This window comes from Sinohyriopsis cumingii, chromosome 19, assembly GCF_028554795.1.
Source record: "Sinohyriopsis cumingii isolate HCF-2022 chromosome 19, ASM2855479v2, whole genome shotgun sequence".
NCBI lineage: Eukaryota > Metazoa > Mollusca > Bivalvia > Unionida > Unionidae > Sinohyriopsis > Sinohyriopsis cumingii.
The window spans coordinates 56,039,046-56,058,388 of NC_142979.1; the positions used below are offsets into that span (position 1 = coordinate 56,039,046).

At 35.8% G+C, this 19,343-nt stretch overlaps 1 protein-coding gene across 2 annotated transcripts in view; it reads right to left on the reverse strand.

The window, feature by feature from the left end:
- LOC149775741 (uncharacterized) overlaps positions 1-19,343 on the reverse strand; it is a 138,473-nt gene that overhangs the window by 14,153 nt on the left and 104,977 nt on the right. For both annotated transcript variants that reach the window (XM_089943309.1, XM_089943308.1), the window contains 7 exons: positions 16,493-16,602; positions 14,851-14,998; positions 13,137-13,306; positions 10,497-10,576; positions 6,427-6,493; positions 3,471-3,641; positions 185-403 (listed from right to left, as the gene is read on the reverse strand). In XM_089943309.1, coding sequence (XP_089799435.1) covers positions 185-403; positions 3,471-3,641; positions 6,427-6,493; positions 10,497-10,576; positions 13,137-13,306; positions 14,851-14,998; positions 16,493-16,602 — 965 coding nt within the window. The remainder of the gene's footprint in view (positions 1-184; positions 404-3,470; positions 3,642-6,426; positions 6,494-10,496; positions 10,577-13,136; positions 13,307-14,850; positions 14,999-16,492; positions 16,603-19,343) is intronic.

A 19,343-nucleotide genomic window follows, 5' to 3' on the forward strand; every position in this document is an offset into this window, starting at 1 on the left:
ATACATAATGAATGACATTTTTGGCCATAACAAGTTAACTTAGCCTTACGGCAGGTGAGCTAATTATAGAAATTGCAACTCTGAGCATCACTTAGATGACATGCTGTGATAAATTTAATTTCTTAGTAACTCTGGTCCAGTTTAATTGTTTAGCCCTAAAACAATTAATTTGGCAGTCTCATACCTTGTATTTTGGTTTTTGCTCCTTTTGACTCTGTTCGTTCTTTGTCTTTTTCTTCTTCTTGTCCACCTTCTGGGATTCTGTTGGATCCTCTTGGTATGGCTTGTACTCCATACAGAGCAGGATCAGGTCCTGTAGTGACTCCATGAGGAAAATGACATATTCAATTTGCCCTGATATGCTGTGAAATATGCGCCATGCATCTAGCACATGGGTCTTGTCCTAAGGAATAAATCAGAAAGAAAATATTTAGATAGAAGAGAACAAATGGGACACTTGTTATGCATATCAAGTAACAAATGGGACACTTGTCACACATCTCGAACAACAAATGGAACACTTGTTGTGTATCTCACATAACAAAGAAACACTTGTTATGATATCACATAACAAATGGGACACTTGTTATACATCTCACATAACAAATAGAACACTTGTTACACATCTCACATACTAAATGGAACACTTGATATGCATATCACATAACAAATGGGACACTTGATATGCATATCACATAACAAATGGGACATGTGTTAAACATATCACAGAATATAAATAAAAGAAATGTTTAAGCAGGAGAAAAGAACTAAAAATATGAGTTTACTCACTCTTCTATTTGAAACACTATTTAATTTCTATTAACCCTTTACTTCACAGAGTGCATGGCCTTTTAGGCAGTTCATATACATGTACCAAAGTTACACAGTGCAGTGCACTATAAACAGAACACCTGTTAACTATCTGACACCATACACATGCCATTTACATTTTTGGTACACATCTATTATGTATAGAATGATTCAAGAGTAAAATCTGATTGTCATAGCTGTATAATTGTTTTTCACAGAAGAATTTTTGTGAGCATTACAATCTTGAGAGAACTCATTTACTGTCAAGCCAGTGAAGCCATGTGACCAGCCATAGATGCCATTTCTCATGCTCAAAATTTACCATCCTTTTTCTACATCTACATAACTAAATCATCTGAATTTGATAAATTATAACAACTCGTTGATGCCTACATCAACATCAGAACCTTTACCCATGTTATTGATGCTTTCATAGTCATGATTCTAATTCTAACTCCAAAAAGTACTGAATGAAATCAGTGGCCTCCATTTTGTGTAGAGTTGAAAATCCAACCCAGTTACTCTAAATAGCTGATTATGACTAGAACTTAAACAGGGACCATGTGATCTGACGTAATGGTCATTCACATCAATGAATGTAGTATTCAACTGGGGATTTTCCCAAAAGGTGGCACTATGAAAACCAGCTCAAAATGGCTGATGTTCACAGCAGGTGTCCAAGGCGCTTCCATGAGAATAGTGTAGAAGTGTCAAAACTCATTTCCATGCGAATTGGGCAGAGGCATCCAAAGGCACTTCCATGTGAATGGGGTAGAGGCATCCGAAGGCGCTTATATGAGGTAAAGGGTTAAAAGAAGGAAAGCCTTACCAATGTAAAGAAAAGCCCTAGATTGACCTCTGTACTATAATTAATGGAAATCTTTGACAGAAGTTGAATGGTTTGCAGGTTCTGATTATATATTGACAAAATCTTCAACATAACTGCACATTACAACAAAGTTTAGCTTCAAGTGAACAAACTAATAGACCTATATATATTTTAAAATTTACAATTTATTTAGATGAATCATATTAGAGACTAATGTCTGGTGAAAAAATATTTTCCTTTAATAATAATTATCATAGTAAAAAGTGAGAATATCTACTACCTTGTAAATCCAGCCTTTCTAAGCTAAAAGATAATATCTTTGGTTTTTGGCTCATTTGAGCAATAATGTCCATAAAAAGTCATTTGAGCAATAATGTCCATAAAAAGTCATTTGAGCAATAATGCCCAGAAAAAGTCATTTGAGCAATAATGTCCATAAAAAGTCATTTGAGCTATAATGCCCAGAAAAAGTCATTTGAGCAATAATGTCCATAAAAAGTCATTTGAGCAATAATGCCCAGAAAAAGTCATTTGCTTGCTCAGACCAATCTGAGTCTCATGTGATGTATTGGCTGAAAGATGTCTGAGAAAAAATGCAGAAGAATGTTGTCTCTGACCTCTTTCACATGGCTTGAATTTTGTCAGCCAGGAATCAATTTGTGACAACTGCCCTAACCTCATGAACATATATGGATAAGAAATTCATCTGGTCATGGATAAGTTCCCATTAAGCTGAATGGAAGACACTGATGATAGGGCCCAAGCAGAAACATTATCCCTTCCTTCTTTGAGTGGTACACACAAACAACCAATTCCTCTACTGATTGGCTCAGCATGTTTCTAGTATTACTGTGGTGCATTAATATTGTCATGATGACTCCATTGGGCAGAACAGTTTAAACATGTGAGCAGTTTCAAGACAAAAGACTTATTTCCCATAAGAAGCATCTAGTTTATAGCCAGGAACTGATATGTCAGGAGGGAAACTGGGACAGACCTGCATATATTTTGGGCTAAGAAGCAGGTCTTGCATGAAAGGTAAGTCAGCAAAGTTCTAGACGATGGTTCAAAGGGTCCCTTGTTTAACCACATCAGAACTCACTGTAGGTTCAATTTTTGACAAAGGGTAAATACCTTTACTCTAGTCAGGGTCAAATTGGATCAGTCATCTCAAATTTCAGTTATCAATGTCCCTATATACCTCATATCAATTTCAGCCATCAATATCCCTATATACTTCATACCAATTTCAGTTGTTAAAATCCACATATACCTCACATCAATTTCAGTCATCAATGTCCACATATACCTCATATCAGTTTCAGTTAGCAATGTCCCTATAAACCTCATATCAATTTCAGTTATCAATGTCCCTATATACCTCATATCAATTTCAGTTAGCAATGTCTCTATATACCTCATATAAATTTCAGTTATCAATGTCCCTATATACCTCATATCAATTTCAGTTAGCAATGTCTCTATATAGCTTTATCAGCCACTTTTGGCTACACATATCAGTACCAGACGCTCTTTACAATCCTAAAGCTCCCCCCAAGTCTGTCTGTGGTATTTGTGTCGACGAATTCAGAGCTTGGCTGGTGCAGAGTATTGTGACAAGATTTACTTTCATTATGCCAGAGATTGTTTTATTTTTCCCTTGCTATCCCAACAAGTGAATAGTTAGGTTTTCTTTTGTCCTTTGTGTTACATGTTTGCTTTGAATTTGTAATGTGTGTCATCACCTAGTAAAGAGCTTAATTAGTTCAGAAATGTTAGAAAAATATTTTGTAATGGAACTGTTTGCAGGTAATATGTGTGTCTATGTTACCTGTTTGATGAGATCTCTAAGCAGGAGATACTGATAAAACTTTAGGCAGTCACATCTGAAATTTGCATCAAACATTCGCCTCTCCAGGTAAATTTGAATGGCTCGTATATTAGGAATGCTCATTGGGTTTCCTCCATTGACAGGACCACCATTCTGGTAGTGGAAAGCAGCCTGAAAAGTATATATAATATAGTAATTATTTATTCATAAGATAAATGAATATTCACATCAACTTATTTGCATCTCCTGTGATATCACTTTTTCTCTACAAAATGTAATATCATAATTAAACAAATCAAGGGCTTATATAAAAATATGTAAAAAAATGGACGGAAATAGAAAAGTTAAAACAATTTGTACGTTTTATAAGGTAATTTTTTAAAATTGTTTACCCGAGAGTTAAGTTGAACATTTGGACTCAAACTCTTGTCCTAGAAGAAAAATTCAGCTATTTTTGATGTTATGTGATGTGATTTGGATTTTTAATGTAGCTTTAAAAAAATTTCAGTCATATCACCAAGATGTCTGCAATGTGGCAGTTTATAGCAATGTCTAGCACTGGGGCATCATGCCACAGACATGTAGCATGATGTCCCACCCAGTCACATTATCCTGACACCAGGCCGACCAGTCCTAACACTAACCCCTTATTGCTGAACGCCCAGCGAGGCAGCTGTTAGCACCATTTTTCTAAGTCTTTGGAATGACTTGGGCAGGGATCAAACCCTTGGCCTCCCGATCCGAGGTGGAAGCTCTAACTACTAGGCCTCCGGAGTGGTCAGCTATTTTGGACATATTTTTAATACGAATAGAACAACTGTAATACTTAGCAACATTGTATAGCTACATCTTTCCTCTTTTCTTTAATATCATATGCTTTTGGTCTTTCCTCTTTTCCCTAATATCACTTGCTTTGTTCTATCATAAACTGTGATGACATCACAAAGCCTGGAACAGGCTTATTAAATTAAAATGGTATAAAGACATCCTGAGAATATTCTGTATTAAATAAATTATCAACCAACCAATCAAACAAGCACTTAATACATGGATTTTTATTTTCAGCCATTGTGAACATTTCTTCAATGTCTTGTAATGCATGAATCTAATGTTTGAACCATTGTGCTTTCACAGCTTATTTCCATGTTATCAACATTAAATGTAATTACTATCATTAAATGTTGTTGTTGTTGTTGTTGTTGTTGTTGTTGTAGGGTTTAACACCATTTTTCAGCTCAAGATAGGCTATACATGGCGGCCAGTATAAATGGTGGAGGAAGAACCCGGGAAAACCCCGGAAACAACCACCAACCCATGCGAACCTACTGGCAAGCTTTCTCACACACCTATCATTGAATGTAATCTGTAAATTTGTATCTTTACATATTGGATTAAACATTTTATTATGTTCAATATCTTCAAATTTAACAAGTTCATCGCCATGAATTTATTTTAAACACAGCTAGATTTCAAACATATTATAATTCCATCAAAACATGCAAAACAAATAGGCATTATCTGCTAAAACTGTTGCCTTCATGTGAAACTGTTGAAAAATATTGAATTCAGGTGCTTTGTGCCTTTATTTATTTATGTAACCAAATATTTAAATTTCTTATTTGTTATTCACTGTGTTAGTATGCTACTAATGTTTTGATGTTTTTTTTATATGTAGTCATCACTGAATGTGAGGTTTTGTAAAGAAATATTATATCATACAAGAGTTAGCTGATGCAAAACATAATGCTGCAACAGTGTACCAAACAGTTTTTATTTTTGTGTTGACATATCCCTAAATGAGTTGAGTCAATCCTATACTGTAACATATTGTCTTAATTAACAAATTAATGCCCTAGTGACAACAAAGTCATAATACTCATGGGGGAGACCACTCTTTTCTCACTTGTATCTCTGCAAATAAAGGATGTTTTAACACTTTTATTGCTGCAGCAAGTCAAAAGATGTTATTAAATTCCTTTTCTTTGTTTGAGAGTGCTGGATTTTGTGAAGTACTGTATTATCCTATATATTATTATCTGGTAATGCATCTTGAAAAAGAAACAAACTCATGTTTTGTTCCCAAAATCGTGTTACCTCCCATGCAATACTCATCACATAATACTCATGATAATGTGATATACTTCACTAAGGTGGCGCTATACAGTTTCGCATTTTGCATAGGGTTAGGATTTTAAAGAAAAAGAATGTCCCCGGCTTTCCTCACTGGTTATACTGGCTATTTAAAAAAGACCTTGTATATCTTAGATATAATGCAAAGAACCTTTAATTCCCTTTATTTTGGTGCATGATTGATGGGTGTACTATGGGTTATAGAGTATACAGCTTGGCCTTACTTCAAATGTGCACCTTTCAAAAAAGTGCTAGCTCTACTTGGTCATTTTCACTTCCTGAACTTCAGAGGTAAATTGTATAAAAAAGAGCCAATAACTTTTTTTACATTTTATATATTTGGTAATTCATTCATTGCACTTACTTAAGCTGGTATTGTCTAGTCTGGCAAAATTCATTTTCCCTATTTTAATAGCTGCTATGTATAGTGTACTTTAGACTAATTCAGACTGATTTTTTAACACAAGGGAGCAGTCATTTTAGTTAGCAGTGTGCTTAAATCATGTAAAATTTCCAAAAGTACAATATCCAAAAGAAATATCATCCACATTACATTAATGTAGCATAGAGGTATGCAAACATTCTCTCCACTGTGCATGTTTTAAATGCTAACTACTTCACCTTACATACGTCACTCTCTCAAAAGTACATATTATCTGGTGAGCGCCACCTAATACATTAGGAATTTGAAATGGTTTTATGAATGGTGATATGAATATCATCAATTATGCTAATTACACTAATTTTATACTAATTTACTGACATTAAATAACAGACAGCTTCATGTCAGGCATTTTAGTAAAATACAAGTAAATAGTTACCTTACCCTTTCTTTTGTGAGAAAAACTGACTGGTAGAAGAGGGATGGGTCATCCTCATAGAAAAGTTCAGGCCTAAAAAGTATACAACAGACTTGAATAAAATATCATTGTCCTTTTCTGTTACTATAAACTAAGTCAAAAGCCTCATTACTACCATATATTCTTGCTTATAACTGCAGACTTCATAGACCCAGGTCTGCCTTCACATAATTTGCTGATTTGCATCTGAGTCTATGCAATTAGTTAGGAATAATCAGTACAATCAATGACACAAAACCTGACAAGTAGGTACATAATGCAATAGCAGACCAAGGTCTATGTTGTACACCATTGGACTCAACTTATGCCATAAACTGTGTCACTTAAAAAAAATACTGGTCAATACAAATACCTTGGCATTACCCAAAGTAATTTCTTTTTATTTACCAATCACAATACCTAAATATACATGTATATGTTGGATTGACTAGTTCCTAATAAATACTGTAATACAATGTCAAACTGCCATACCGCTTTAATGAATTTAAATAATATTATATATTTTAATATGCAAAGAAGACTAACTTCTTAAATATACAAAAGTAACAGAATAAATTTACCTTCATTTAATGTACCTAATTCAACTGCATAATCCCAAGTGTGACTAATTTTCCAGCCCTAATACATTTAATACAAAACAAAACCCAAACTTTAACGACCATCATCATGGCTTAGATTTAATATTTGCATTGATGCAAAATCAGGAACTATGACTCCTCTGATAACTTGCCCTTCTTGTTGTCTTTTTTGCAGGACGGCCAATCATTGATATTTGTCTTGCATATTACCTGACCTTTCTCTAAAAAGAAATGGCTTTCTGTAACATGTTCAATCTGGTATGACTGATTGATAATGACCCTCTCACTGATCTCAAAAATATAAACTTGGACATCTATAACCATGCAGCATAAAAAAGGCTTCAAAGTTTTACCAGGCTAATTATGAAAATGCATTTGTTTTAGATTCATCAGTTATGATAAAGATGGGATAAAAAAAATCCAATTTTTGATGGTTCTAAGAGCAAAAACCCCCACCACATTTGTAAATGTCTAGCAATACTAATATTGTAGGTATATTGGTGGGGATTTCTACCAGTTGTTTTTGATTTGGTCAAATTGTATCGAGGATTTTTGTAATTTTTTTTGTAAACCTTTGTAAAAAAAAATCTGTTTTCCAATCTTTTAAGGGCTTTCCAGACATTCAATATCAAGGTCATATATCCTGGTGTATAACCATAATTAGATTGTAACAAATCTGGCAGATCATTATGGATTATTTCTGAGTTCATCTTCTAATGGAGGCCCCAAATTGTACAAGCATATTCTAAAATGGATCTAACTAAACCAATGAAAATTAATTCTTTCAGATTTTGTGGGCAAATATGACTAGCTGGGTTATATTAAACCTAAAGTATAATTTGTCTTCTTGCATATTTCTTGTATATGACAATTCCATTTCAGATTGTTAGTAATTGTGATGCCTAAAAAATTTGGTTAAGATATTCTTAAGTTGTTCTTTCCAAGGAATAAAACAAACTAATTTTATAAAGTTTAATTTATTGACATTTACAATATCTTGCATTTTTCTGATAGTATCATATACCCCTTTTTTTTGCCCAATAAAATTCAGACTTCATTTATAAACAAAGTAACCAGTTATGATATACATCTGCATTTTTATTTAAAATGATAAAAATTACAACTGAATCTGATAGAAAAGTCCTTCTTACTCCAAAACTCCTGGTTTACACTATGGATTAATAATAATAACTGAAAAAATTGTCAATAAAAACATATATCTGCAAGCTGATATAATCTATCACATGCATTGGTGTGTGATATGGAAATTTCATCTGAAGATCTGAATTTGTTGGCATGAACAAGGTCTTGCCAAGTTCTTTACCACAAGTTCTGAAACCAATGGTGAGATTTCACTTTCTAAACCAACACATATAATGGATTATTTTTTTTCTAAATTTTCTTTTATCAAATAATGCTGTTAAGATCAAAATGCTCAATGTTTTAGTATTTGTTGTTTTATAAATTTGCTGTTAAGATCAAAATGACGAATAAATTACAATGTGTTGTTTTAATAACTTGTATTGTGTTGTTTTAAAACCAGCTGCTTTGGGTAGATGGGACTCGTACACCTTGGATGGTAGCTCATCTAGGAGAAGGAAAACTCCGATTCCAAACCTCTGCTGCCCTGTGGCTATACCCACTCATGGGAAAGGCTAAGGGAGTAAACCCCGACAGAAAATCCGGAGATGGAGTCCCTAAGGCGGTCTGACATTGACTTCAATGTCATTCCGGCAACTCCTGCGACGCCGTTGGTGCCAAGCTGTATCGGCATTCGTCGTTCCCTTGGGCACACCAGCTGCATGGAGAGGGGGGATCTGCTGCATGGACAACAGCTGATTCTCCATACCATCCTGTCCAGGCTTCATAGCTCCACTGGAGAGGACACTCCAGCGTCGTCGCATGGCATCGGCACAACACGAGAAGTAGCAGTTTACCGGTTCTAAGTCAAAGCTCGATTGGCGTAAAGCTTGGCACCAGGGGTTACTTCTGACGGTGGGAGAGATCATCAGGTCTCACTGGACAGCTACCGCCCACCTCAAGCTGGGCAGCCCCCAGTCAGTAAGGTGCTGCCCGCCATGGCCTGCCTGCTTCACTGGGTGTGTGGAGCTTAGAGAACCATCTCGACAAGTGGGCCACAAAACTCCGCACCAGGAAAGACTAAAAGAAGAAATAAGAAGACTCCAACTCTTCGTTTTGCAACCTGGAACATCAGGACTATGTGTCCTGGATTGACCACTGACCTACAGCAGATCGACGATGCATGGAAGACTGCCGTCATTGACAGAGAACTCTCCCGACTGAAAACTGACATTGCCTGCCTCCAGGAGACCCAACTGGCTGACAGCGGCACAATCAGGGAAGCCAATTACATATTCTTTTGGCAGGGGAAGCCCTTGGATGAACCTAGGCAGCATGGTGTAGGCTTTGCCATAAAGAACATGCTAATCACCTTCATTGAACCTCCATCATCAGGTACTGAGAGAATCCTTGCCCTCCGGCTGTCAACATCCTTAGGCCCGGTCAACATCTTTAGCGTGTATGCCCCAACCCTCTGCTCCACCTACGAGGAGAAAGACAAGCTTTATGAGGCTCTGGATCAGGCAATATCCAGTATACCCAACAATGAAAGCCTTTACTTATTAGGAGACTTCAACGCTAGAGTGGGAGCTGGCCATGAGGCCTGGTCCACCTGTCTCGGCTCTTACGGAAGGGGCAAGATCAACGAGAATGGTCAGCGACTGCTGGAGATGTGCTGCTCCCACAGCCTATGTGTAACCAACACTTTCTTCAAATGCAAGGAGATCCACCAGGTGTCGTGGAGACACCCACGTTCATGCCACTGGCACCAGCTAGACCTCGTCATCACCAGTGAGAAATCAGCTATTTCAGTCTGTTAAATGCAATAAACTGACAACGAACAGTACAAAACCAGTTTCTAACTTGCCAAAGCACTTTAAACTCTAAATGAGTCTTTTTCAAAGGCAAATACAAAAGACAGACAGAAAATAAAAAGAGTTGAGGTTACAAACTTTAACATGACTATATCTATAAGAGCTTGAAAGTTTTGATATTTCAACTAGAGTTGGTTAGAATCAAAAGTTCTTTGGTTAGTTATAATCTAGTTTTGCACTGTTTGTTGTCAGTTTATTTCATTTATCTTAAATCAATCCCTGACACATGTGATCCTTTGCTGGATCCAGTGCACTTGAAAGGACTATTATTCATCATATGATTTTCATTCTTTAAATATATATTTAAATATATATTTATATATAAATATATATATATACATGCTTGCTTTGAGTGAAAAATGGATATATTTCATCGCATGGGTGGAAAATTGAAGTATTGTCACCAGCTTGATACAATGTATGTTATTCACTCATTTCAAGCAAATATTCTCTCTATATTCCTCAAGTCTTTTGCTTTTAATTTTTATTAAACTGTGGTCTTACACTTCACCATCCTGTAGGAAATGAAGCTTGAACCTCTTGATGACCATGACATATCGCCACTTGTCCATCAGTACAAATGCCTGAACAGTAAACAAAAAATGTCAACATCATTAGTTAGAATATACTGCAATCTTCCTAAAAAAAATGAGAGCTAAACATAGTTGTCTCCCTTAATTTCTCTGACAAAAAACAGGAAAAAAATACCAAAATGTTTGGATTTTCTGAGAATTGCTATAGCAGTTATAAGCTAAGTATGGTCAGGATCCTATTTCATTATTTAACTGTGATATTAAATATATATAATACCCCCCCTCTCTGTCTGTCTGTCTGTCTGTCTCTCTCTCTCTCTCTATATATATATATATATATTTCATTGTGTAGTACAAAAAACATGATCCTTTAATGTGCGATAAAGCCACAAGTTTAAATATATTGTTTGTGGTACCACAAAATGAAATATTTCCAGTATTTGCATAGGAAAGAAAATCTTCTTGTTATTATATACCAGACTTGCTCCAGAATTGAACCGTAGAAGATTAAACTCGCTCTTCAGCACAATATCCACCACACTTTTCGTAAATTCCTCCTACTTTTATAGACTAATCATATAACTATTTGTGACTTAAGAGACTGGTAGGATAGAGTTGGCCTAATCTGTTTCATTTTTGACATTTTGTAAACCATTTGACCCTTTCTGAAAGCAAGACAAGTCTGATTCAGCATCAAAGCCAGTTTATCATTGTTGACACAGTAAGGGGAAATAACTTTAGAGGGATACGAATGGTGCTGAGTCATATATTTTCAGCAAAAAATAATTTCCATGCCATTAGTGTAATGCAGTTTCTATTTATTTGTTCTAGCTTAAAAAAATGCTCATTTTTATTGCTGCAGGTATAACGTCTGTTCCTAATACATTTCCTTAATTTTTGATGAAATCTAATTCATTTGTTGTAAGTTCAGATATACAAAGACTATCTAACTAATATTAGGCACAAAAAGGTTAAAGGTTAGCATTGGTTATGTTGCATTTTCTAACATCAGTGTCCTTAGAATGAAACAAATGGAAATTTTAGTGTAAGTGACCTTTCCAGAACTGGTTTGAATCACACAAGGGAAGCTCTTATTTTATGTTCATCAGTTCATGTCAAAATGCTGAAACATGCACTTTCTACCAATGCTTGCAAGAGACCCTCGATGAGACTGATGATCTACTATGCAAAAAGAATTCCCAGAAGTTCAAGACAAGACCATTTCTTCCTTTTAACTGATGAGTGTAGAAACAATCTCTAATATACTTCAACAATAACATAATTTTCAAATTAACTGCTATGGTGGATGTATTGGATGTCAGATTGGCACCATTTTTATTAGAACCATTTGGACATCATCAGAAGTCATTTGGTGAAAACCCTATGTTGACATGACCTTAACATGACCTTCCATTCAGGTGGAGTAGTGACAGCAAGATTTTCATGACACGCTGATATGTCCATCCATTCAGAAGAATTAGCAACAACAAAATGTCTGCTGTGGTGGCCATATTGGATGTCTGAGTGTCACAATTTTCATTTAGGACCAACCTGACTATGGGACAAGTGTAATTTTTAATGGCAATTCTCCAAGTAGTTTAGGTAGTGATAACAAACTTGTACAAATGGATGGTTGGCTAATGGACAGCAAACAAAAGACCAGCCCATAAGCAGTGCTTAGAAATCAGAGCTTAATTCAGTGCAGATGTGTAGCAAAGATCATGAGTTTGTATTGTGGGTTTCATGCAATGTGGATTTTAAAACAGGATATGGGGAAAGAACTGATATCACCAATCTCATGGGGAATATATGGACCAGAAAACTACTGACAGCTTGTTAAGTGTTAAACTTAATAATCACAATGAACGTCATCAATTGACAACAGACAGTAAATATGTGAATAAAATCAATAATGCATGTGGATTTTATTTAAAAAATTCTTTGCAGTGAACTAGGAAATATACAAATTTCCTTTTTAATTTAATTAATAACACCCTAACTCATATTAAATAATTATTATTGTAACATTGCTTACAATTTATCTCAAAAACCTCCTATTTTATGATAATAAAAAGAGAATACATATCATGGCAAAATGCAAAATTTATTTTCAATCCTTGAAATGTATGCTGATCAAAAATCTTACTGATATAGAAGCCAATATACTTATCTAAAATTTTAAATCTACTGATTTAATGTCCAGGTTCTGTCACACAAATATGCTCAATATACATTTTAGTTTCTGTTTAGACTCTGATGCTGCTTTCAATTAATGCAAGTAACATTCTTCTTCTAGGATGCTGACTGGCCCAATTAGTGTAATGATACCTATAATGTGTTGGGGGCATTTTCATCACATACTGTACAAAGGTTTACCATAGTAGAACAGAAGTGACCAGATGCTTTAACTTTTCATGAAATATGACCTATATCTCCATCCACTTAACAAGCATGCATTGATATGTCTGCCTGAAATGGATGGCTCGTATTGATCCATATTTGCAATCAACTATCATTGTTTTGTTTATAGAGATTAGAACCTAGTAGTCCTTTTAGAAGAAAAAAAAATCAAACTTCCAAATCATTTTGTTCTTCAATCTACAATTCTGACCCTGAATGATATTGGCTCCTTGCGGACACAGATTGTGCAGAACTCTGTAACAAAGGCATTTTTCTTGGTAAGAAGATCTTCCCATGTCCACCTGCTCCTGGACTCTCCAATATATACCCCCATCACCGGTAGGCCCGACTTCTCAATTAGTTCAATCACATGATTTTGGACTGTGGAATAAGCATGAAGTTAATAAAGCATGAAGTTAATATAGTGAAATGTGCATCTGTAGTTGACACTCTTTACACAAAACAATACAATGGGACTCCTCAATAAATATTCTTCATTCTCATTCAATGATGCTATTCAAAACATCAGCTAAACTCACAAACAAAATAATTCAAATAAGTTGTTAAAACTACCAGCTAAAAACTGAATGTTCTTACAAAGCAATGGTTAATTTTCATTGAGCATGGGGCTATATAAAACCCAATTACTATATAAATTGGCAGGAAATAAAATTATTATTCTATGTTTGAATAGCATTTCGTTTATCCTCCCAATGCATTCACAAAATTTCTGAGTATATCTTGCTTTGTTCCAGTTATGGACCATAACTATGGCATCATAGGGGTTTTCATGTACTAGTGAATACATTCAGTTAATTTGATGACCTTCAAATAACTGTTGAATAAGTCATTAGAAATCCGCCAAGTTATCAATGCTTGAAGTTCGCACATCCATCTTAATATATTAGGTGCTCCTATGTTTCCATGCAATAAATCATCATATCTTCCAATAATAATCTTGTACATCCATATTAGAAAATTCTCTGAACTTCAAACATCAGCTTCTCTTCCACTCATCAAAGTCATGTGATGTCCTGTAAGCATATGTGCCTAATCTTGTGCAACACCCCTAAGATGTTTAAGACAGAGACTTCAAACTGTGGAATAAGACTGCAAGAAGACCGTAAATGTTAAATTTCGATCTACTCTTTAATGGATAGATAGGGAAAAGAAATAGGGTGGCTTAGAAGGATACTGATTACTAACATGATTGCTAGCTGGACCATAGGTTCCAAAGTGGGCAGCTGGATTGCAGCAGTGATATATAAGCCATGCATAACACAAGTGGGCAGCAGGCTTGCTGCAGGTGATATATAAGCCATGCATAACACATGTGGACAGCAGGCTTGCTGCAGGTGATATATAAGCCATGCATAACACATGTGGACAGCAGGCTTGCTGCAGGTGATATATAAGCCATGCATAACACAAGTGGGCAGCAGGCTTGCTGCAGGTGATATATAAGCCATGCATAACACATGTGGACAGCAGGCTTGCTGCAGGTGATATATAAGCCATGCATAACACATGTGGACAGCAGGCTTTGCTGCAGGTGATATATAAGCCATGCATAACACATGTGGGCAGCAGGCTTGCTGCAGGTGATATATAAGCCATGCATAACACATGTGGACAGCAGGCTTGCTGCAGGTGATATATAAACCATGCATAACACATGTGGACAGCAGGCTTGCTGCAAGTGATATATAAGCCATGCATAACACAAGTGGGCAGCAGGCTTGCTGCAGGTGATATATAAGCCATGCATAACACAAGTGGGCAGCAGGCTTGCTGCAGGTGATATATAAGCCATGCATAACACAAGTGGGCACAAAAAGACCACTGAGGTACAGCTTGGTCTAGATGAAAACCATTAATGTTTTTCAAAGTAATACAAGTTTTACTGAAAAGTCAGGAATACCCACCAATTACAGCACAAAGCTGGATTGCCTCCTCTTGACAGCCTGCAGGGCCCTTTATGTAATAATGTTCATCTAGAATGATCTGGTTCATATAGGGCTGCATCTTGCCATACCATACACTGGGTCCTGCTAGGCACATACAGATCCCTACCTGCTCAAATATATAGGCAAAACTGTTATGCACTACTTACAGGTATTATCTTTATCTACATGTAATAATGCTTGTATATACTCCAGTATATATGCATCTAGAATCTGTTGGGATCATACAATAGGCTCTGTGATGCAAATAAAAATTCTTACATCTCAACACACAGTAATTTAATAACGTAATGATTGTATGTATTACCTAAATCTATTGGATTCAGAACATTTGTCTAGTTCTAATATGATCTGCTTCATGTAGTACTGCCTATGAATAAAGGCATAATCTAGCATCCAACATAAGCAAACATGGCATGAGAGGGTATAGCTTCCTATGGATGATTGCCTCCTTCCTTCTGGAATGGGGAAGGGCCCATCAATTTCTTCCCCTCAATTCCCTTCATCATGAGAAAGACAGGCAGAAAAGGTTAATTTCAGTTATGATGGTTGCCCTATTGAAAACATTTGGAAGGGAGAATCAATGACTGGGAGCAGAAGCCAGCCAGAAAAGGCATGCCTGACATTGTAATAATTCTCATCCCAGACAAAACTACAGGAATTTCCAAGGGGCTGGGAAAATGGGGATGTGAAGAAAATCATCCTGGAGGTCAATGGAGACCACCCACTTAATTGGCCTGTTGGCATTCCTGAATGAGCAGCTTCACAATGAACCATTATTTCTGAAGGAATTTGTTCCAAGGAGAAAGACCAATGATGAGTTGACACATTCCCCCTCTTCTTTGGGTTTGGTACAATGGTCAGCAACCATTGTATCTAAGTCTTCGAATCATGGTAGGCCACTGTAGAGATTAACTCTCAATATTAGGCTTTCAGATGGAACTGTTTTTATTCAAAACTAACTAGACATCACAAGAAATCTTTCTGGTGAAAACCCAATGCAAATATGATTTTTCCATTCAGGAGGAGTAATGATAACAAGAGTTTTCAAGCTGGCTGCCATGGCAGCCATATTTGATGGCAATTCAGCACCATTTGTTTTTATGACCAACAGGACATCATAAGAAGTTTCTTAGTGAAAACTCCATGTTGATATGACCATTGATTAAGGAAAAATAGCAGCAACTAGATGGCTGCTCAGGTGACCATATAAGATGTCTGAGCTGCAGAATTTTTATTTAGGACCAACCAGACCATGGAATGAATGTATGCATAAGGTTCATGGTAATTATCCATGTAGTTGAGGAGGAGTAGTGATAACAGATCAATTGATTCTGAACCAATATCAGGGTGATGGATGATGGACAAAAGATCACCCTTTAAGTTTTCCTGGTCCATGACTAATAAAGTTAAAACATATTGGAAAACTTGCCAAAAACATAATTCCTCTTAACACTCTGACATAGAGAGAGTTATGATCTCACAAGAGCATCAACATTTTTGACAGAATATTGCTGTAAACATTGATAATTGGTTAATCAGAAAGTGTACTATTTTGTTCTCAAGCTAGACTTTCATTCTGGTATGTAAAATACTACTGTACCCTGTATGGTCCCTTTTTCTGGATGTAGTTCTTCTGGGTAAACTGGTTAAGGATCTGGGAGATTGACATGTACACTGCAGTGTCTACCAACATCAGGGATGTTAGACTACCTATGTAAGGAAAGAAAAGCCGGGATATTAATGTTACAAGAATGCACTGGAAACATCTTATATCTTATCATTGCAGGGAAACATATATCCTATCAATACACTGGAAACATTCTTATCTTATGAATGCACTGTAAAATACTTACATCCAATCAATGCATTGAAAACATCATGCAACTTATCAATGCAATGGAGAATTCTTATATCCTATTGATGCATTGGAAACATGTCCTATCAATGCACTGGATACATCTTATGTCATATCAATGCATTGCAAACAGCTTATGCCTGATGCTATGTCCTATCAATGTAGTGGGAATATCTAATATCCTGTAAATAAACTGGAAACATCTTATGTCCTATCAATGCATTGGGAACATCTAAAGTCCTATCAATGTAATGGAAACACCTTATGTCCTATCAATGAATTAAAAATGTATTATTTTATATCAGTGCATTGGAAACATCTTATGTCCTATCAATGAATTGGAAACATCTTATTTCCTGTCCATGCATTGGAAAATTTCCATGTTCCATCAATGCATTGGAAACATCTTATGTCCTATCAATAGATTGGAAACACTCTATGTCCTATCAATGCATTGGAAACATCCTATGTCCTATCAATGCATTGTAAACGTCATATGTCCAATCAATGCATTGAAAACATATGTCCTATCTACAGATTAGAAACACATTATGTCCTATCAATGCAATGGAAACATCTTATGTCCTATCAATGCATTGGAAACATATGTCCTATCAGCAGATTGGAAACACCCTATGTCCTATCAATGGATTAGAAACATCTTATGTCCTATCAATGCATTTGTTAATACCATATGTCCTATCAATGCGTTTGTTAATACCATATGTCCTATCAATGCATTGTAAACATTTTGTTCCTAATAAACCATCAATATGACTTTAATACAAAGTAAATACAAAGAACCTTTTCCTTATTTTTGAACTCATGTTTCAAAAATGAAAACAAAATATTATAACATCAGACAGAAATGCCCAAACCAAAAGAATGAACTTGCATAGAAAACACTAATTCTGTTTTTATTGTTAAAAAATGGGACACTAGAAAAATTAGATTTGCAAACAGAAACTTGCATATGTTACTTTAACTGGCTGATTACAAAGATGAACTAGAGATGGAAACCACTGCCAATATTGGCACATTTTATTTCATTGCTAAAATAGGTGGAGCTTTGACCTTGTATCCATAAAACTGCCCTGTGCACTCAACCTCAGAATTGCCTTTGTCATGTTGTGAAATAATTACAAAACAAACTATATATATTTACCAGACATTTGTATCTAAATGTATTATTACTCTAAATCTCAATCAATTTGTTTTGCTATCCGAATTTCAAGTTGAGTTTAATGAATACAGGGCTGGGTGACCAGGTAAGCTCAATGATTGACAGATGTACAAACAGATGGTCAGACATGACATGTCACAATATATCGCCAAAGGTGGATATCATTCACTTGAAATAGTTATTTCTAATTAACTGAGACATCACTGTCTATGATATTGCCAACTAGATATATCCAGACTGACATTTTCTATTCATGATATCTCTATTCATAAGTGACACAAAGTATCACACAGACAGACACAGGCAGATAGAGGGGTATACTGGATAATGATAAGAAAAGTATCAGGTTTTTTTCTATTACAGAATATATTAATGTCTACCAGATTCCATGCAACCCCAATTTAAGATCAAGCATTTATATTTCAGTGTGACAGCTCAACAAATATTAACTTTAGCAATCATTAAGAGTACTGGCATCATAACTATTTTAAGAGTTTGCTGATTCTGACTCACAAATGCAGCCAAATACAAAGATCTGAAACAAGATTTCTGCATGTAAGCCTGTCCCATTTAGGATGTATACACACAAGAGAAGGTTAAGATAATGCATGTAACTGGGTTCTGTATACATATTTCTATTTCATCCATTTTTATTAGCCTAGGACCACAGTTGATATGGTAAAGCTATTGCACCTCCAACATAAACCCTTTAGCAACTGTCATCTGTCAATAACTCTTCAACTCAACTGCTGCTTAAGTGTGCTATCAATAACATACTCCCCAATAATGCATAATCAAAGAGAAGGCAGTTCACACAACATTTTCATGAAAGTTTGTAACACAATATGTTAAATTTAGACACAAAGGAAGGGCTTTTCTGCACTTTAAAGTGATGTGTGTGTGTGATTCACATTTTTAATGCAGCTTTAACAATTTTTCAGTCATATCGCTACGATGTCTGCAAGATGGCAGTTTATAGTGATGTCTAGCACTGGGGCATCATGCCACAGACATCTAGCATGATGTCCCACCCAGTCACATTATCCTGACACCAGGCCAACCAGTCCTAACACTAACCTCTTAATGCTGAGAAAGATGTGTAGATGAGGTAAACAGTGATGGATTCTGAATCTGATATTAGCCAATTTGATGGGTCTGATGCAAGCAATATAAAAAAGTTTGATGGATCAAGCCTTGAGCTTGGCTTGGGTAGTGATGCTAGTCAAGTCTGAACACCGTATATAAGTAATTTTGTAGCAGACAATGAGGAGGCCACAGTCCCACTTGCACAATGGAGTGATGAAATCTCTATGTTTCCGACTGATTGCTTTTGATTCTCATGTTGGTTCAAATGTTCTGCTTGTAACACTAAGCAACTAGAAAGACTTTTTTTTTAACTTTGTTTTCCTGATT